Consider the following 22,417-nt stretch of genomic DNA (forward strand, 5'->3'; position numbering starts at 1 on the left):
TACAACCAGAGGTCATATAATGATTAGTATGCACAGGAGCTGGGAGGGAAGGGGGGCTGCTCGCTGTACCAAGTAGATCAAACCAAAAAGTGAACTCAGCATGGAAGTCATTCTCCTTTCACTAGTAAAGAGTTGCTTTTGTGTGGCTTCGTGATCCAAGATTTTTATAGTTTAGAAGATCCATTTCCATGTATCGTATTAGTCTACTTCCACATCTCTGACATCAGAATGTAAGAACATCGTGTCCCATTATTGGATTGTTGGGCTCCTTTGGTGTCCATTATTTTACACATGGAGGCTTCCATTTTCTTCAATAATTGAGCAGAACTACAAAAGCCCCCAGATATAGGTAAATATAACCTTAAAAAGTTCATTATCTCCAATTCATAAGGCCAGAAGCCCATCAATCCTAAGAATTTAATTGAATGGGTCCACCTGGGGTTCCCTGAACCATTGATGGCTGTTAATGGTGGAAGAGTTCTAACCCATACCAATCATACCCAGACTCTTGTTACAAGTTCTAACACCATAGAAAACTTAAAAAACTTGCTATACTATGGTTAGGTAGATAGTAGCTCCATGAAATGGTGGCACATGCCATAAAGTAGAATGTTCTTTAAAGGGAACCTACCACCCAGATTCTACCTATAAAGGTAGAAGGGGTGGTAGGTGGATGAATGGGACGTGAGGATAACCCTTTTTGGGCTAATCCTCACGTCCCGGCTATCTTTTTATAAAGTTTATTGCGGGCATATGCAAATTTATTTATGCGGCTACTGGGGCGTGGAGTAGCCGGACATGAGGCTACTAGTCGCGGCTACTCCACGCCCCAGTAGCCACATTACTCCGCCTACCATTTAGTCTTCAGCGCGCAGCTCCTCATAGCTGCGCGCCCTCGTCTGAGTCCCCTGCGTTCTGCGCATGCGCAGAACCCAGGCCTTTGGCTGCGTAGCCGCGGCTCCGGGGCCGGAGCCACTGCGCATGCGCAGTAGGCCGCAGATGCCGGGGGACTCGGACGAGGGCGCGCAGCTACGAGGAGCTGCGCGCCGAAGATTAAATGGTAGGCGGAGTAATGTGGCTACTGGGGCGTGGAGTAGCCGCGACTAGTAGCCTCATGTCCGGCTACTCCACGCCCCAGTAGCCGCATAAATAAATTTGCATATGCCCGCAATAAACTTTATAAAAAGATAGCCGGGACGTGAGGATTAGCCCAAAAAGGGCTATCCTCACGTCCCATTCATCCACCTACCACCCCTTCTACCTTTATAGGTAGAATCGGGGTGGTAGGTTCCCTTTAAGGTACTGGCTGTGGAGGTACAATAGGAGCCTGTAGATGTTTATGGGCACCCTGGTGTAGCTCAATAGAGATACAGACCTGTGACTTATTCCTCTGGATTAGGCCGTGGCTTGGTTCTCTCCGACTCTATAACTGAACCACAGTAAGACTTCACTCATTCAAGCTGAGCTACATGTTATACTATTAAGCATGGACTATTTTACATGTGCCTTGTTGCACAGCATTGATTCCGCCGTCTTTCCAATGTTTCTTTAAAAGCAGAGATGAGCTTTTAGTAGATATTTGCTTTATGGTCTGATCAGCATTGGGCAGAGGAAATCTAACACCGCAGATACCACAGTTCTGTGCCCTTGTTCTTTGTAGACTGGATTCCCTTTAATTTACTCTCCTGTACGCTACTGAATAGCATTATGAAATATAATATGGAGGCCGGCCACACCTGATGTCAGCACATTGGAAGTCAATTACTAAGTGCATATTTCCAACCCAGTTATGTGAGTTTGCTGAACTCTTTGTGATTCAGACTTGGTGCAGATGTTAATTTGCTGAGGATTTTTGAGTAAACGTCTCGCAATGTTGCACTACCCTCAACTAAGTTTCCCAACAAAAAACTTAACAAAAACAAGCATGCCCTCTTTTGTGAAATTTCTACTCTGTGTGGGAAATTCTGTATGAGAGGATCCTAAGATATGCCAAGGCTCTAACCTAATACCGGATTTCATTGATACAGCCGAAGACAACAAAATTTGGAGGCTGATAGTATCTGTTTCCAACAGAATGACGTCTGGTGGGCCCAAGGAACCCCCTCTGACACTTAATATGGTTCTCTTTACAATCCTATCAGTAATTTAGGATACCCACGTACACTACACGTAAGTAAGTAGTATCTATTAATTTTGTGAGACTCTGATGCCTTTGTAATATATGCAATACCCACATATTCCAGATTTCTAATGTGTATATGGTTCGCTAACTCTTCCAAGATAAGTCCGGAATAAGTATTTCCTCTCCTCATTAAAAACACAGTTGCAACACCCACAGTGCATGAATAAGGGAAAGATAGGAGGAATGGCTCCTAACCAAAATTAGTTCAGTCAACAACTAGTTAAAGTATGCAAGCTTTCTAAGTAGTATCTTAAGGTATACATACATTGTAGATTGCTGTAAGAGAAAGTCTATTCCTCCCGATTCTTACATATAGGTGACCACAAGATTTGGAATAGAAGTGCCAGGTTATCTTATACATATTATATGGGTGGCCGGTCTTACTTTTATCCGAATACAATCTTATAGGTATGGGCGACTTTGCTGCATGTCGACTTTAGTTTTTGGATTTCAACGGGAAAGCCCATTGCCAAATACTATAGACATCCTTTGTGTGGATCCGTATTGATACGACAGAACATTTTTGTCCTCCTACTTGCTCTTACAGCATTGTTGAGTGTTCAGCCCTAACCTTTGTCTTACATATTCCATTGTCATCCTGGGCAGGAATGTAGATAAAGATCAGGAAAAAAGACATGTGGGGATGTAAAAGGTGCATCTAATATGAGCTCATCACTGAGATATGGTGCCATTCATCTACGTGAACGCTTCATCTGTTAGGAATGTTGTTTGTTTTATAGACAAGAGTTTTATTCTGAAGGACGGTAAAATAAACGAGTCCATGTGATCAGTGGCCCCGGGACACGTATCAGGATAGGATTATCATTTATTACCTGCTACATGTATCCCTCTACATGTCCATGATACAATAATAAGGCACCTGAATGCCAAACAGTAATGTCATTATTTGTTTCCATAGTATCAATAATCACATATGAAGTGTATACCCGGCAACTGTACAACACAGTAATAAGTACTAATAGGCACGTAAATGAACTCCCTCGCTCTGGTAAACTATTCATACGCAGCATGAAGAGTAAAGAAATGTTTTCCATAAATCTTTCGGGAGCCAATGCATAACAGTGCGAATATTCAGGCCAAGCCTCTGGAGTAAAAGCGTGCAAATTCCAAGCAAAATTCTCCCAACACATAAATTGATGACAGTCACATCAAATCCTAATGACTAGAGACTAATCAACAGATCGAGACATTAAACTATTAATACCATGTTACCAAAAATTGTGCTTTTTACATTTCTATGTAGAGTGTTTGCTTAATACGAGAAGGCCTTCTCCATCGTTCAAAGATCCAACAAGTTTGTAGATGTACAAATTAGACAGAAATATCGACCAGCTTATAACTTATCAATACATGGCTACCAAATGGTGTTGAGAAGATCACCATGTTACACCTTGTGTAGTTTCTGATGGCATGTTGGTGATTCTAGCGGCTCTGGAGAATTTTGGTCAATTAAGGAGAAGCCAAAACTGGTAAGCAAATATGGTTACAGATCCCTTTTCAAGTTCTAGTCTCCAGGAACCAGCAACAGGTCATGTTTTCAGGATATCCTTAATGGACTCTCAAATATTGTTCCATTCGCATTAGAAAATTTAAAATCCAGTCAATTGGAGATCATTTTAATTGACTCCTAGTAAAAATCTTGAATATGCCAAAGATGGCAACTTTCACCGTAAATATGGACACTAATTTTTTAATATTTAGATTTCAATGCTGCATCAAGGTAAGAGATGAATAAAAGTGTACTTACAGTCTGTAGAGTTTTGGAGTTCCCAGAAAAAGCAGTTCAGGAAATACCTGGAGACTATTTCGATTCAAACGCCTAAAAAAAAATCAAAGAAAACAAGGAACATAATGAAATATTTTTATAAATATTATTGGACACTAGATGACAAATTTTCTCAGCTAGAACTGTTTTATATGAAGATACGTAGATAGTATACAGTAGCGTCCACATAATAGCACTGGACATCCTAAGAATATTGAATCATCCTATGACATGTGGCAACATAATAGTGCCCTAATAACAGTGCCATAAAACACCCAAATAGCAGCGCCATACCATAAAATATAGTTGAAACATCACAATAACTGATCTAATAATAGTGCATATCTCTCTTACATCTTCCTTTATCTGGTCCAGGGCCGGAGTAAAGGAGGAGCTCCCACCACTTTCACTTTTAAAGGGGCCCCCACCAGCTTCTGACAGTCAGGGACTCAGCTAAGCTGAGTCGCTGACTGTCTCTGTGTGCAATGTGCATGGGGTGGCAGTCTATATTCTAAAGGGAGATGGTGGCTTTATACTACAGGGAGCTGGCTATATACTACAGGGGGCTGGCAGGCTATATACTACAGGGTCTATAGGCTATATACTACAGGGGGCTGCAAGCTATATATGATAGGGGTTGGCAGGCTATCTACTACAGAAGCTGACAGGCTATATACTACAGGGACTGGCTGGCTATATACTTCCAAAAACATTGTTGGAAGGGCCCCCACCAGTTTGCGCCCAGGGGCCCCAACCACCCTTAATCCGGCCCTGATCTGGTCACCCACCTACTGAGGGGCAAGGTAAGCAGGTCTTTGGGCATTTGGAAACATGGCTGAAGGCTAGGTCACCACCATCTTATCTCTACTGTCTATAGACTTAATGGGCCTTTTTTATTATGCCCTCTTCATCATTTTTATGGCAGAGACTGTAGTACTTACGACACATACATCAAACCCTATTTCCACCATTTTTTAGCGAAGACAATTGCTACAATCTCTGCCAAGTTAGACCTGGTCTAAACAGGCCCAGACCCGACATGATGAGGAAGGTTTCCACATCTCCTAGGCCAGAGCCTCTAAGTAGATAAGGCCTGCTTTGGGCCGGTGGGGAGGAAAATTAAGACTGGTGTGCAAAATGCCAATCTTAATACATTCCCCCAGGGGGGAGACATATCAAGTTTTTGAGGGGATATTTTACCAACAAATTCAACAAATGATGGCTATTTTGGTTGGTAGAATATTTGCAACATAAAATATATAGTCCCCCATTCTGCACTATGGTGCCATATAGAGCACATGTATCTAAGAGCACAATGCAGTGTTACATAGTCAATAATATAATATGATAAGTTACAGAATTAACCAAAGAGACACACAGTATAAAAGTACAAACTTATTAAATTCAACCCTTCACCTCCAATAAAATTAAAGTCTTAATAGCAGATCATTACAATGTGCCCCCTGCTCTATGCCAGTTATATATGAATTATTACACCCTATCCCAGCAGAACAATGCATGCTGTAAAAATGCCAGGAATGTCAGCTCGGAATTTTGCCCCCTGGCTAAACAAAGAATAAAATGAAAGAACAGGGCAAGGAGAGGAGGCAAAGGTAAACTACCGCATCCCAATCTGTCCCGGGCTGTAAGGAGAGCCCAGCACGCGCTGTCGAGGAGGGATACGATCAAAAATAGACATGGGAAAAATAAACAGCCTTTCTGGCTGGGAATTTGTGAAAAGGTCTGGAAAGAGTTTCTCACCATCATTTCAAATTAATGTCCACAGAAGGAGTAATACTAGTCTCCATGGCGTAGTGCGCTATACGCTGCAAACCCTAAAGAGCTGCTCTGATTGATGCTAATGGCTCAAAGAAAATTAATTTACTAAGCAGGCATGCCAGCGTGGTATCGTATCACTAGGATAGAGAGATAGGTAATGGATATTATATAGGAGAAATAATAGATAGATAGAATAATAAGATAGACGGTAGAAAGACAGATGTAGGATAGACCAAGAACAGCCCATGGATATTATATAGTAAAATAATTGACATTCATTCATTTATAGAATAGTAAGGCAGAGTTACATAGAGATGAGAGAGATAGATAAATAGATAGATACATAGATGATAGCGGTCTATATAACTAAATAGATACATATGGGATAGATAGAGATAAGATGGTACATAGACATATGTATAAGATACATGAGATAGATGATAGATAATAAAGATGTATCTTAGGCTGCATTCACACTGCCGTATTGGGGACGCATATACAGCCGACGTATATACGGATATATATATACGTTCCCCATAGACGGCAATGGGCGCACAGGGCCGTACGGGGGCGGTACCGTGCTGCACAACTGGGGCACCATACCGCTCCGTACCCTGTGAAAAGATAGGACATGTCCTATCTTTTCTCGGAATACGGCGCTGCGCCCCATGTTTCTCTATGGAGAGGGTTGGAGTGAGCAGCGCTCCCCGGCGCCGACGTGTGCCCGCCGTGCTACGGTACAGCAGGCACACATCAGTGTGAATGGAGCCTTAGCCTTAGGTGGATTGGGGCATTTGTTTTTGTGACTTTTTCAAGCAGTGAGCTCAAGGATTTACACCTAAAAGGGAGTTGCGCAAAACACTCCAGTCCCCACCATGCATAATAAAGACAATTGTATGATTTGACTCCCATTGATTGAGCGCAATAAGTTATAGACATGAATTGACTTCTCGGTATTAGAATATGATGTCCTTCGCAAACCATTGTTTGGCTTAGGCTCTTGGTGTCATAGAAGGCATTACATGCAGAGAAAATCCAAAGAAGTTTTTGTCTGCAGGGATCATTTTTGGAATCGGTTTCATGACCTTTATTTAATTTTTTAACACACAAAGGCTTGCGGTTCTGTAAAAAACGTTCACGTACATGATCTAATGTTTGCTAGAAAATTTCTCTTATTAAATTTTCCAAAACTCTTTGTACAAAAATTGTTCCTATTGTGAGCCTTTGTTCAACACATTCAATCATATAAAAAAGTTAAGAGCCGCTTCTCTTTTCACTTGGGAATATAGGCAAGGTCTATTCTCAGTAACCCTTGTTTAGAGAGTGCATGAAAAGAACTATATTTGTGATGTATCTCTAGGTTGCCTTAGAAATGGTTCTGAATTCCAGGGTCCCAAGGAGATGAATTGGTTGTCAGATAACAATGTACCTCCATCAGATGGACTTGGCAGTTGTAAACAGAAGGGATTCTTTCGACTTTTCCTCACAAATATGAAATATTTACTCTTGGACAACAGCTGGGAACTTCTATAAAGAACTGCTCATATAGAACTTGGTCTCCATTCAAGGAACCAGAATCTTCTGTCCTTCTTTTCCTAGTTCTCAGACAGTGACTTCTTAAATAGGTCTAAGTGGACTTCAGCACAAAGGAAACAACAATCCATGATGTTACAAGCAGAGTGCTCTTACATATGTAATAATGTAGGAATAAGATCCCAAAAGAGCCCTTCCTTTGATCCATCCAGTTGCTTGATAGCCCCTTTTCGGTCAAAGGTTTAAAGTTTCTATGTCCAACAAACTTCATAGGCCCCATTGAAATCTAGAAACATATCACTAGTTTAAAGACTAAAAACCATATCTATCCTGTTGCCACATCAAGAATTGTATCAATGGAACTTGGATTCTTGGTCAACATAAAATAAAAGATACTGGGCAACAGCATCTCTCATTTAGTATCATAGTTGAGGAATGGCTGATGAGAGATCCAGACGTAATTGAAAGCCACCAGTTTCTCCTGGGTCTACTTCGATCCTTGTATCTTTTTCATTGTTTTACAGTTATAAAATGTTAAAAATTCAATATAAATTAAGTTTTAAAAGAAAGCCACCAGTGAATGATATGTATAATTTGGGAAAATGTCCCAAATTCCTGTCTCTCTAATGGCAATGGGATAAAACCACAGATCAACATTCTACAATAAAAGTTTTTGTACGTTTTGTGTAGATCCCAAAGTCATCAGCAAGGTCCACCAGCAAGTGGTTACTCCAATCTATTCCAAGTTGTCAGGATAAACTAGTGATAGACATACTACACTAAAGTACAAGTATGGGTCCTGCCTGTAGGGTGGAGTAGCTTATTGGCTTCTTCTCCCAGTTGACAAGAACTTTCCCAATTGGGAAGAGTAACTGGAGAAGGAAAATATGTTCCAACAAGTAATTTAATTAGTTTTTATAAGAAAATAATGAAATTCTTAAATAACAAGCTACTTATAAAACGCAACTCTACTCCATAAACTACTAAAAAGCAACAGGTTCCTCTAGAAGAAAACAGATGGAGGAGACTCCCAGGTCATCACAGTAATAAAGACAGACCGTAAGGGTAAAAATTGCTGGCAGACATTGTCCAGGCCACTTTATTTGACTGACCTGCTTATGTGTGAAACACACGAGAAAGAGCTTGAAGCTTAACGCTACACAGTACAATAACGCACAGCAGGAGAGATGCCGCATATCAACGGTGTAGTCTCAGAAATTCTAGGTTCCTTATACACCCCTGCCTTATGAGCTGTAAAATATGAACAAGTACACTACTGGGAAGAAGATTATAAAACTTTGCTTCTAGGAAGGCTCTATGGATGAGTAGAAGTCATATAGAACTCTATGCAAGTGGAGTTTCCATTAACATCAGTAGCTTGTAGCTAAAATAATGTGATGGTCGATTGTACAACTGATCCAAGCTAAACTCCTGGCAGGATAACAGAGCTAATATACTGTATATATGGGCTTCAAAGAATTACCACTTTTGCCAAATTGAACACAATGGGGCAAATTTACTTACCCGGTCCTGCCGCAATCCCTGATCCGGACGGTCCGACGAAGATGAAGTCTGGCGCGATTCACGTAGCTTGTGCACCCGAGTTCCTGCGCCAGTAGCTTCCCCGCCGAGGTCCACCAGAGTTCACCTTCTCCTTCCCGTGCATGTAAGTGAGTGTTTTGCGACACAATTTGAAATGTTAAATCCTGCGCGTAGTCCGAAATCTGATTGTGTGCGACATAATCCCCAGCGCAATATCCCACCAAAGTGCGGCCGCAGGACTTTTAGTAAATGAGCCCCAATCTTTGATAAATCAAACTGCAACTTAGTCTGAATTACCCAATCAAAAGCAATATTTATTAAGAACCCTGCTATAATATATGATTTGTCATCATTTGAATTAATGTCACGTATTTGTCTTAACCACTTCTTCAGACTGCTAGAGTACTAGATGCAACCTATGGATACGAGTAGCATTGATTCCTGGAGCTGTGAACCCTAATGTTTGTTGAGAGCAGTTCCCCTTTACCAGTAGTGTATGGAGCTAAGGAGCTTAGGTCCATGACACAGCTGAACATATACATCATACAACTGAACACTTGTGATACCTCAAAAATCCAAAACTCTATAATTTTTTAGTGAATATTGAACTTCAACCTCAACACAAGTTGATTATGCTCTTATGCCTAGTCAGTAGTATTGAGTGGATCAAGGGAGATTTCGGTCCAGTGGATTTGGCCAAACTGGACCGGAAGTCTGAGTTTATGTACCTAGTGCTGGCACCGAACGTAGGTGGCCTTAGATGCCACGGAAAAAGCTGGCAGTGGCATGTAATTGCTGATGCAATTGCTTCCAGTGTTGGATACAAGAACCCGGACTGACAACTTTGCCCATGACATGTAAGGGATAACACCATCCATCAGTACCAATGATTGTTCGGTCAAACCCTGAACTCCGGTTTGACTTCTCGTTGAAGTCTGTGTTGGTGTCCGGAGACCCGAACCCAAAATGTTTGGCATGTTGAGTTCAATCATTCAGGTGAAGGGGAGCTGATCTGTAAATTTAACTCCACTAAACATAAGAAGAAGACATTGACATTGTCATATGCCAATATTTTGGAGTAGTAGTCTTGTCAGACCAACGCTCTAACATCAAACCTAGAAGGGACTTCACTGATCCAATATCAAGGCCAAAGGCATAACAATGTTATTTGCTGACTGATATTATAAACTATAGTCGTATTAAGGGCAAAATAATAAATCATTTACTGAAATCGACCGGCATATTAGATCAAAAAGCCAACAGATTATGTAATGGTAGATAAAACAAGCCAGACACAGCTATACCTACAGCACAAGCCTCATAAATATGGGCTCTCAGTTGCTCTGAACAGACTGAGAAAGTCTCTCACAACAGACAGTTCAAAGCCAACATGACAAACTTCCCCTCAAGCATAAAACACCCCTATGTGAAGCAGTATATTTTGAAAACTAAAAGTTTAAGGAATTTACCACACAGACTGTTGTGAAAAGACACAACGAAATGGAAAACTTTTTTAAAAAATTACATTATTTTTGCATAACTAGTGAATTGTATAACAGCGTATCATCCCAGGGACATCATTGGCCCAACTTATCAGTCTTACCATTTCATATATTACAGCTATGTATTAATAATTTTCTATTTTTTTCTAATAATTTGCCCCTAGAACACACTAAATGTGTCATAAGGAGACATCTACCAGAGACCTAATATGACTTCTCTTCTTCTCTGGAAATTCTTTAGACATTCTTAGTGAAACCATATGGTTCCTCCATACGGTGCCATAACATGAGCTATATTCTGCTGTTTTTAAAGCCATCCTTCTAGGGTAGGTAATCCTTACTATGGCATCCAGTACTCCACACAACAGATACAACTTCCACATGCCAAATGCGGAGACATATGGTACAAGATGAAATATGGGCACACAGAAGTCCCACACATCATTGAAGTATGATTGCTGGTCATATTGAGATGTCATCAAGATTTTTGGCACAGGCATGACTTTCAATGGAAAGTCTATATCATACATTTTATAAAAATGTCTTCTTTTTCACGAGTTTCACTACCCTTCCCCCTAGCCAGCTGAAATAATGTTAATAAAGTTAAACAAGAACATTAAAGGTCTCATAAGAAACACACGATAACACATTAAGCTGCTGTCCCAGTAGCCTTTCTTATAAACACTATCTTTTCAGTAATCACGCTTTACTGTCATTTATGGCTCTTATCTTGGACAGGGCAGGAATTTGTCTAAATTATACCATGATGTCATCGCACCAAACTGTCGAAAACATTGAAAACTCATCTCTGATAACATGGATTTCAACCTTATAATACAACAATCACAATAAACTGGATTAAGAGATCTGTCCATTGGTTATCCAATCCACATACAGAATAATATAGCACTAGCTAAACCTATAAAGGAACACTAGAAAGATAAAATTGACCACCTTGATAAATAATTTTAAGATCAATCGTTCAATTTAGGAAAATCCAATATTATGTCTAAAACTGACCATGTACCTAAGACAATAAGATGACATCATGATACAAATTAATTGTGCCAATAGCTCTTTCCATCAACCTGTGAATAAGTCTTGTTGGAGTTCCTACCATCTTCGCATTACAACTTGTGCCAAGGCAGAGATTTTCACTTTTCACTGTTAGGTCTGGATGACAGAGCATATAAAACCCATCTTAGCATGAGCTGGCAAACTTATGCACATTGCTATAGCACTCGATCCCCTCCAATAAACATATACAGTCCTACAGACCAAGGATATAAATCTGTTTCAATGGGAGAAGGACATGAATTGGTGATCTCCCAGCAAACATGAAATCTAACAAGTCGGATCCTAATCTCCAACCACATATGCCAATATCAGCAGGCTCTTTGGAGGCCCCCATAGACTTTAAATTTTATGAGGACCTAAAAAAGTAGTCATTAAGTCATTTTGGTGGACATTTCAAACATTCTAACTTCTGTATGTGTTGCAAGATCCTCTCAAATAGACTTTGGCCAAAATTAATGTTTTGTAAATGGAAACCTAAAATGGAACCAACTCAAGTCATTCTTGGTGGGAACTTTCAACATTCTCTCATGTACAGGGGTTGTGTTTTTTACTTGAAATCCATCCTTAAAGAGCAAAACTCAATTTTTTACAAAGTTAGCCTACCAGCACACCAATGTGTGCATTCCCGGGCCGCAAACAATGTATCTGTGGTCTATTGTTTATGGCCTGTTTTCCATCGGCAAACGAGGTCCACACACACACCGTTGACAGACTAAAAAACTGTCCATAGCACCAGCTCTGAGTTGTGTAGCTTGGGCATTTGGCTTACACACAGGCCATGGAAACCATAGGCATGCATGTGAAAACAACACAATGGGGCTCATTTACTAAGGGTCTGCGGACCACACAAATGTCAGATATTCCGACGATTACCAATTTGCGCCACATTTAAAAGGATATTGTGGCGATCGGATTTTGGCGCAATCGTGCCGGCTTTCATGCCACACAAATCGGGATGTGGCCGTCAGGCGATCCGATGGATTCGGACTGAGCGCGGGATTTAACATTTAAATTGTGTCGCAAGCCCAAGCACTTACATGCACCAGGAAGAAGGTGGTGAACTCCGGCGAACTTGAGCGGGGAAGTGACACATGCAGGATATCGGGCGCATGATCTTAGTGAATCGCGCCGGAGTCCATGATCGTTGGGGAATGCACAGCGGGGATTGTGACAGGACTGGGTAAGTAAATGTGCCCAAATGGACATGGACACATGGACATAAACATTGACGGTGTGCATGAAGGCTTCGAGTCATTTTTCACTATGGGTATTCAACAGCAGAAAGTACCGGACCCCTGACAGAAACCTAACGCAGAAATTGGTATTCATTATTAAATGGATCAGTCATGGCTGCCATGGGTCAGTATATATTATAGCACCCTACATGGGCGGACTCTAATTTTAATCATTCACTATCATTCACACTGGACTATAATCACCGGTTTAAGTCAAATTCGAGGACGTAAACAAACCGGCTAATCCAGTTTTCCTGCCTAGTTTCTATTAATTAAGAGAGACAATTTCCTGGAAGACTGCCTTCAACCATGTTAGCTATTTAGGTTTTACATAATGCCTACTGATAACTCCTAATTACATGGTAGCAATACTGGCATAACAAATGAATAATAATCTGTAATATTCTAAGCATTATTCCCTAATTTGAAACAGTCGTGTTACACTGAACGAGTTACTCGCTAGATGTGAAAAAAAATAAAAAAATAAAAAAATTATATTTCCTTTCTATGGGAAAAACTGGATGTGGAAAGCAATTAAATGGCTTTCCTAGCATGACCCCTGTCTTTTATTACACTCTTACATACTGGGGACTTCCAATTTCCAAATTTAACCTTTCTGATTCAGCATTTAGGAAGGCGAACATGATTTAATCTTTATGTTTAGGTTAATGAAAATTGAAAAAAAAAAAATCTTAGGTAAGCAAATAGAAAAGACTTACAGTCTGTCCAGCTCTTTTAAATCTTGAAATGCCCCTCTTTCAATAGTACTAATCTTGTTCTCCATAAGCTGCCTTTAAAAAAAAGAGAAAGTGTAGAATGTGGCTTAATACACTACTAATCAGCAAAGCATTAACATAACATCACATCAGTCCTTATTCAATGACCTGTATAGGATTACTTTACACTTTAAAGTGAAATAATATTCATTAAAAAAAACCCTATGAAGAAATGGATTAAATATAATAAATAAAAATGTACAATTATTATTTTAAAAAAAATTTACAATGAAAACAATGAAAAAGTTGAAAAAAGTTGAAAAAAAAAAAATCTATAAAACTATATATATTATATACATTGTACGTCATAAGATAGAACCGCTACACCATCTTGCAGAAACTTAAGAAAATTATTTCTGAAAACCGTAAAACCGTTTTCAAATTCTAAAGACAGCCTCTCGTAAAACTTGCTAAAAAGTTCTCCAAAAGTCGACAACAGGAAAAAAAAAAAATCCTAGAATTATTTATGCGATATGCAAATAGGAAAGTAGGAATTTTGGGGATTTCGAATTTGTTCACAGATTTCGGTATAGTTTATACTAAATTATTATTTTTTAGACTTGAAAACAATAGCAGGTAGAGATAACACTGAGCAGAGTTCTGTGAAAGTGTTTGAACGCATTGACAATTCTAACTAATCACTTGCAGATGACCGTTGTCCTGTTAATAATATGCAGAACTAACTACTAAATCCTTCAAGCTGCTTTTAGAATTGCAAAAACATTGATATTTCCGCACATTTTTACTCGATATTTAGAAATGTGACAGACCACGGCTCATGCTTTTTTTTCGTGAAAATTTTTGGTGGAAATTAAAATTATATTTTCAAGTACTTTTATGCTTTATTGAGTACAAAAACTTTTTCTTAAACTCATTTCACTCTAAAAAAAAGTAGCCTAGACACCGTAGACATGTGTAAAATACACACGAAAGCATAAAATACTTACAAGACGCGTAGATGCTTCAGACCCGCAAAATCTGTCTTGGTTATTCTTGTGATATTATTTCCATTCAGATCACTATGGAAGAAGCAAAAATAATAAAAATTAAGTAGTAGCAATAAAGAATAATTGAGCACATGGATATTAATTGTGAATAAAATCTTTAAAATCTTTAAAATACTTTTAATTTTTTTAAAGTAAAAAGCCAACTAAAACTTTTCTGGCAGCAGCAGATCAATGTTATCTTTCATGATAACTATGTTCCAAACTTCACCTGATAAAACAACATATTTAGAAGCCTTATCTCAAAGAAGGCTCCAAAAGTGTCTTATAAATCGACTTCAAAAAAAAAAAAAAGACGACCATCATAAAATAATTTTAGTTAGCCATTAAACAAATGTCAATATTACAGAACGACCATCAAAGAACTTTTTTTTTTTTTTTTTTTTCAAAGTGTTTCAATGACGTTCACATTTTATTGTATGGATTTACAATTTGAAGAAAAAAAAAAAGTCTAGCAAAAGTCATAAATAAAAACAGTCAAAAAGTTGAATAAAAACCACAAAAAATTCACAGGCATTCTAGTAAAGCGATGAAAATATTTGAATAATTTAAGAAAAATCTCAGCGGGAAGGCTGTTTATGGGATATAATGGCCTGATTTGCTAATAAAAACATGGTTGGGTTTAAAGAAAAATCAAGAAAAATCTTGAAGTATCAAGTCTTTGAACTTCAAACGATTGAGAAAAAGTTTTAACTCATGGGATATTTTAAAAGGAAATCACCAGCACACTGCTTAAATGAGATAATATGTGTTATTTTAACACTTATATAGAGTCTGTATAGTAACACTTTACCAAATATCTCAGTTCAACATCTCAAATTAACCTTGCCCTCATGTGGGCCCGTGCAAGTAAACAGAATTCCAAATTAACCCCACTGTCAAAACAAACTTTTAAATCAGTTTATTTTATTTAAAAAAAAAAAAAAAGTTTTTAGGCCATCTGCTTCTGAGTATTTTTTGGATTCCCTTTTAACACTTCAATTATGGCACATTAAAATATCACCCCATGTCATAATGGATAGGCAAGTTACAATAATCTGTATATGGCTTCGGGAGTTAACCCTTTGGAAGCGCACTGACTGTCACCAAACACGTCTGAAGAAGTAGTCAGCCTACTGATAAGCCTGCACTACACAGAAGCTTTAAACAAACAACAAAAAGTTTAGAAGAGGGAAACCTCCCCAGACAATAGCAGGCAATGACATATTTTTAGTACAATATTATTCAGAGATTATATCTACATGTCAGGACGTTCAATGCAATATTTGCCTAAACTTTGACTTGTCAACAGCTTAAAGAAGGGGGTAGGATTCCACAGCAGTCGAGTAGATTGATTTACCCTTAAATGTGCCAGAACTTGTAAAATAATATCAGATTGGGTGCGTACAACTTAGAGACCAGTACTAGTTTTTGTAAGATTTTTTTTTTTAAAATGAAGTTCTAAAAGGAATTTTTTTAGATTTTTTTAAGCAGCTCCAACCGATTTAGTATTTGCTGTGATACTGTTCCTAATATAACTGACTAGTAATATTCTGAAGAATTTGTCCTTGTTATCTGTTAGACAAGTCTTCCCGTACTAAGATAGTTATAAGTATATTAATCATGGCCAAAAAGTGCCACTCGCACAGCCAAGCCAAGTGATGCTGATAAACTGGACACTTTCTCATTCCCATGATTGACGTCACCCACGCTGTGTAATGTACTCTGCTCTGGTGAGATTTAAGTGCTCTAGTAATGGGTTGTAGGCAAAGCCCAAATGCTTGAAGGATTTACATCTGTGCACACTGGATGAATGATCTCGCGTCCCATGGCTGGAGAGAAGTGGTGCCACCGTGAAGAGCGGGGGCTATCGCGCCATTTGTTATGTCACGTCATGCATAAATATTGATGATGGTGGAGATCAAAAACTGTGAGGACTGCGTTGAGGAGGACAGCATGGTCCACTGGAGGGGGGAATTAGGATTTCAGTCAAATTGAGCATGGCACCCGTCTCGCAAAGTCTCTGATGCCCTCATTATCATACAAATGCAATGATCTATGATATTAGGAGGCATTTATGACAGCATGGTCATATCTATACCCCTATGATCAAGGTTATACTGAAAGACATTACAGATATCTATATGGGTTTGATCTGGAGTTTCTGATTTGCTTCCTGAAATCCCAAAAATGTACATAAGTTAGTTAACATTTCTCTCTTAATTTGTCTCCGAACCAAAAACATTCATGACCATGACTCTATTCTGATGACTGCAATATAGATAGATCATAAGTGGAGATATATACTCACAGTCGTTCGGTATTCCTGGGAATATTGCGTGGCACGCTACGTAGAGCAAGCCCATGACAGTCCACCGTTGTTCCGGTACAAGTACACTGAGCCGGGCATGGTTGAGGTGCCACTTCACTCAGGATCACCAACACTAACCCCACAGAGATGGACAGCTTCCAGAAACCAATGCCACACATTTTCTTCTTCACAAATCCTGATAACAATCGGTTAAAAAAAAAAAATACAAAAATAAAAAAATACCCAACCACAAAATGCCAAAAAACTTCGAACAAATTGTTAATGTTTTACCAAGATGCCAATCTCTCTCTCTTTCTTTCGAGCAACTTGTTTTATTCACAAGTTTGCTATCTGGCACGATACTTGCTTATCCGAAATGCATGACTTGTGCACATATCATAGGACCAAAAGCAACTTCTCTTTTCTTTTTTTTTTCCTGATCTTTTATATTCCCGTCAGTGGTCAGTGGGTTGAATGTGAATTGTGCCTTCAGCAGGCAGAGCAATCCTCCAGGCAGTGAATGAATTTGTGCATCTCCGCCAGGTTCTCTGTTGTGCCCCCTGTATTACTCTGGTATCCTCAGGCTTGGTGTGCGCAGTTGGTGCCAGGTTGGTATCTGTGCACAGTAAGTTAGTTTCATTGACTGCATAGCATGTCACTATATACAGAGCGTACACTATGCATGCTGCCTCACTGAGCCTGGCTGCTAACTAACTGCACATTGCAGCCTGAGAGAGAGGAGGAGGTTCTAAACAAACACTCTGCTCTTAAAGGCACAGCACCTTACACCAGACACTTCCAAATCCAATAGCACAGTCCCACTTAAACACACAAAACCACATTTCTTTGGAGATGAATGCCTCCTACAGGGCTGCAATGCAATCCGTCACCACCATGGGAAGATCCTTTCAATTGAAAGCACAGGAGGGTTTGGTGGAGGGAATGGAGGGGGGTGGCTGATAGGGAGCAGACTTGGAGGCAGAGTCTAAGTCATTTTATTATGCCTGGCTGTTCACCATATTATCCATCTGCCACTCCAAAGTCAACAAAGATAGGTCTGCTTGTGATGAAGCCTTGTGCAGATCCTGATCAATGAACCAATCTGCTGATCATCAGATGTCTCTGTGCAATGATATACTAGTGTTTGGGCTGATAAAAAGTGGCCCTTTGAACTTCAGGAGTCTGTTATTTATCTCTTTTCTTTTGAAATATTGATTTTTTTTTCTCTCTTTTATTGTGTTTTATAGATGTATCTTTATAGGTTTATTATATACATTGTGTTTTATAGTTATTTTTCTAAATGTATCTTTATAGGTTTATTATTCACATTGTGTTTTATAGTTAGTTTTCTAAATGTATCTTTATAGGTTTATTATTCACATTGTGTTTTATAGTTAGTTTTCTAAATGTATCTTTATAGGTTTATTATTTACATTGTGTTTTATAGTTAGTTTTGTAAACGTATCTTTATAGGTTTATTATTTACATTGTGTTTTATAGTTAGTTTTCTAAATGTATCTTTATAGGTTTATTACTCACGTTGCGTTTTAAACATCCACATTTCCACAACTCACATTTCAAAAGTCAGGTGGATTTATTCTTACCTTTATTTTTGTTTTATTGTTAGTTTACTAAATGTATCTTTATAAGTTTATTGCTTACATACATACTTATAAGTTTATTGCTTACATACGTAATTTGCCCATCTGCAGCAGGAACTTTTGAGGTAATATTAATCATTTTTAATAATTACCATTTTATATTTTTATTGTTTATGTTCTTAATATTATATTGCCATAATAGAATTTTTTTTTAGATTTTTTTTGCAAAAAAATCCCCAACAAACTGTTATTTGTCTTCTCTAACCAGAAAATAATTAGCCTTTTGAAATTTTACATGACCAACACACAGAAATTGACAGGTTCTGTCATCAGGATCAAGGATTGTAGACCAAGCACACGTACATGCTGATGTGAGCCCCCTTTGGAAGGAGGTATCCTTTTTTTAATTTTTATGAAAACTGCTTTAAAATTATGCAAATGAGATGAAGGGGCTCCATGGCTGTTAATTGAGCCCGGAGCCCCTCAGGCTCATTTGCATAGTGTTTAATACTTTTTTCTCTAAATACAAGGGCATAAGAAGATAAAAGTGGAGCAGACCCTGCCACAGAGGGCACACACCATCATTTCTTGGTACACAGTCCTTGATTCCGGTGGTAGATTGCTTTTAATGTGTGAAGCAGTGCCAGACTGGTCCACCAGAGTAGCAGAGGATACACCGGTGGGCCGAAGCTCTAACCTGACATTGGATCACATAGATACAGCAGAAGACAACCTTAATAGTAGAAACATGGGGTCTATTTCCTGGGGGAAGGATAGGCTCCCCAAATAATTTTATCTGGTGGGCCCAAGCAACTCCAGTCCAACATTGTTGTAGAGCCACCTACATACACAATTCTTCTGACAGTGGATGTCACAATATATTGCACCCACCACTCTAATCGCGTTATCAAATACAGTTAAAATAGGGACATGGCACAAATATACATTGTAGTAATAATAAAAATACTAGTAATCTTTATTTATATAGCGGCATCAAATTCCGCAGCGCTTTACAAATCATAGGGGACATATACATATATAATATTACATTACAGAGTATAAGCAGTCATATGGAACAATAAGAGTGAGGGTCCTGATCAAAAGAGCTTACAGACTATGAGGATGAGGGGGTGACACAAGAGCTTACAGTCTATGAGGATGAGGGGGTGACACAAGAGCTTACAGTCTATGAGGATGAGGGGGTGACACAAGAGCTTACAGTCTATGAGGATGAGGGGGTGATACAAGAGCTTACAGTCTATGACAGTGGTGGCGAACCTATGGCACTGGTGCCAGAGGCGGCACTCGGGGCCATTTCTGTGGGCACCCAGGTCATCACCCCAGAATGAAGTTCACCAGATAGGACTCAAAGAATCTTCATGCAGAATCTTCTTGCAACAATAGACAAATTTGCCCTCCTCCTTTTAACTGTATTGGTGTCCTCAGGAGGCTGATACGATTGAAAGTTGTTAAAGAAAAAGGAGAAATAAATTACTGCTTCAATTCCTGTGTTGGCACTTTGCAATAAATAAGTGGCTTTTGGTTGAATTTTGGGCACTCAGGCTCTAAATGGTTCGCCATCACTGGTCTATGAGGATGAGGGGGTGACACAAGAGCTTACAGTCTATGAGGATGAGGGGGTGACACAAGAGCTTACAGTCTATGAGGATGAAGGGTGACACAAGAGCTTACAGTCTATGAGGATGAGGGGGTGACACAAGAGCTTACAGTCTATGAGGATTAGGGGGGGGGACACAAGAGCTTACAGTCTATGAGGAAGAGGGGGTGACACAAGAGCTTACAGTCTATGAGGATGAGGAGTGACACAAGAGCTTACAGTCTATGAGGATGAGGGGGTGACACAAGAGCTTACAGTCTATGAGGATGCGGGGGTGACACAAGAGCTTACAGTCTATGAGGGGTGACACAAGAGCTTACAGTCTATGAGGATGAGGGGGGGACACAAGAGCTTACAGTCTATGAGGAAGAGGGGTGACACAAGAGCTTACAGTCTATGAGGATGAAGGGGGGACACAAGAGCTTACAGTCTATGAATGCTACTTGTCTTCCTCGCAAGTAACGATAGGTCAAAACCCCAAAATTCCCTCGATCATAATTCTACTGTGTCAGAAAATCCAACTCTTACTCCGCAGCAGTGACCTCATGGCCAAAGTTACAGCGTAGCCCAAATGTTATTTGTATTATCACATATTCCTGTGTCGAAGTGTCTTATTATCCCTAAATATTGAATGTCCATAGAAAGAGGCACAAGACATATCTTCTAGGATTGAGAACTTCTACTTGTTTTTTGCCTTCCATATTATCTTAGCTTTCAATGCCGAATTATCAGATTTTTTGATAGAAAGAATTTAACTTCTCATGTCCAGATAACATTGCAGGAAGCGATTACAATGTGACTTATATGATAAGATACTTCACCGCCAATTATCTCTGAATACTTGTCAAAGCGCCAAATGCATCTAATAAGACAATGCAAGATGACAAGGGACATTGTCAAACATAAACTACTGTATAAACTATATTCATATTGGATAGTAAATCATAGGTCAAGATAACAAAAGAAATACATAATCTTCATTAAAAACTTACTAAAAAAGTTTCAATTTGAGAATTCGGTCATAGTACGAATTTGTACTACAGCGCTCATAGACTGCAGTTTCCCACAATGTATCCTGGTGTCCATCTTAAAATCTCAAATAATGTCATGCTTCGTAGTATTCTTTGGTTCCTTACGTAGTTGACACATTGCGACACACATTGACTTATTGCTTATAGTGTATGTTCCCTGAGGCCAATGTAAGACATGTAGGAGTTTACCCGTGTTGGTTCCTACCTATGCATAGTTACTAGCTCCGAAATATTTGCCATTGACCAGTCATGTTCGAAGAATTTAGAAATTTTTTGATTCCTCATCTAATCTTGTATGATGGATAAGAGCATGAATCTGATTCACCTGATAGGATTGAAGAGATCAAAGTGTCTACGGTGAGTTATCTCCAGCAGGCGATCCACCCAGGGTAAAGGTTACGTTTTTCTGCCCTAACCTTATATTTGAATACCTGGATAAGGTAAAGTGGCTTGTTAGTACTCCTCTTGACACATGCCTTCATCGCCTGACCCCCCCCCCCTACACCTGTAGCCAATGAAAATCTGTTGTGTGTAAGTAAAGAAGTTTATTGAACTTGCATTAAAATATTTCTTGGTTCCAGGTATTTGCAGTAGGAGCCCGACAAGTCATCATGGATATTCTCTAACATCAATCTACACGGCGGCACCTTCCCAGTCTTATAATCAATACAGATAGCCAGTTTTAGGACAAGGTGCATACTGGAAAGTTATACCACATATTGATTTACAACAGCTTTTTAATAAAGTTTCAGTAATGGAAAGGTATTGGAGCATATTTAGAAGGCCACGCGCATACGATAGCTGTCAGCAGCTTATCTTTTGCGAATATTAGGCATGTTGATGATTTTCTACCTTGTATGCTGGGGAGGGATAGTTAAAAGGCTCCCATAGATGTATATGTGTTGTGTATAAATGACCTAAGGATGACTGCAGGGGCATGACTAGGAGAGGCAGGGCCCCATAGCAGACTTCTGAATGGGGCCCCCCTTCCCAGTTAAAAATATACATATTACACTCATATATACACACATTTATATACCTATACACATAAACATACAGTTCTTCACTCATACACACATTTATACACTCTTACACATGTATTAACACATATAGAACATATACACACATATCCAGGGTCATATACAGACATACATTATATTTACATACATGCAATAAATACACACATACTGTATAGTATAGACACATTGCACACCATAGACACATCACAAATACACAGAGACACCGTATATATCACATATATGTATAATATGCTCAATGTGCAGCATAATGGGGCTCATTTACTAAGGGTCGCGCTGCTCACTTTTGTCGGACTGTTCGCCTTTTTCAGGGATTACACGGCTTGCTCAGGTATTTAACAAGTGTCTGCCCTGGGATTTTGGCGCACGCAATCATTTTGTGGCACAGCTGCGTTGGCTTCCATGCGCCACAAATGGGGGAGGC

General features: G+C 39.2%; 1 protein-coding gene across 8 annotated transcripts in view; it reads right to left on the bottom strand.

Moving 5' to 3' along the window:
• SLIT2 (slit guidance ligand 2) overlaps positions 1 to 17,601 on the bottom strand; it is a 213,507-nt gene extending 195,906 nt beyond the window's left edge. For 4 of the 8 annotated variants that reach the window (XM_072126026.1, XM_072126024.1, XM_072126025.1 and 1 more), the window contains exons 1-4: positions 16,707 to 17,600; positions 14,360 to 14,431; positions 13,356 to 13,427; positions 3,951 to 4,022 (exon numbers count right to left, since the gene is read on the bottom strand). In XM_072126026.1, coding sequence (XP_071982127.1) covers positions 3,951 to 4,022; positions 13,356 to 13,427; positions 14,360 to 14,431; positions 16,707 to 16,885 — 395 coding nt within the window. In that variant the 5' untranslated portion in view covers positions 16,886 to 17,600. Of the gene's footprint in view, positions 1 to 3,950; positions 4,023 to 13,355; positions 13,428 to 14,359; positions 14,432 to 16,706 lie in introns of all 8 variants that reach the window. The other 4 variants (XM_072126022.1, XM_072126028.1, XM_072126021.1 and 1 more) reach the window with 3 other exon arrangements.
• Positions 17,602 to 22,417: the final 4,816 nt, after the last annotated feature.

This window comes from Engystomops pustulosus, chromosome 1, assembly GCF_040894005.1.
Source record: "Engystomops pustulosus chromosome 1, aEngPut4.maternal, whole genome shotgun sequence".
Lineage (NCBI taxonomy): Eukaryota > Metazoa > Chordata > Amphibia > Anura > Leptodactylidae > Engystomops > Engystomops pustulosus.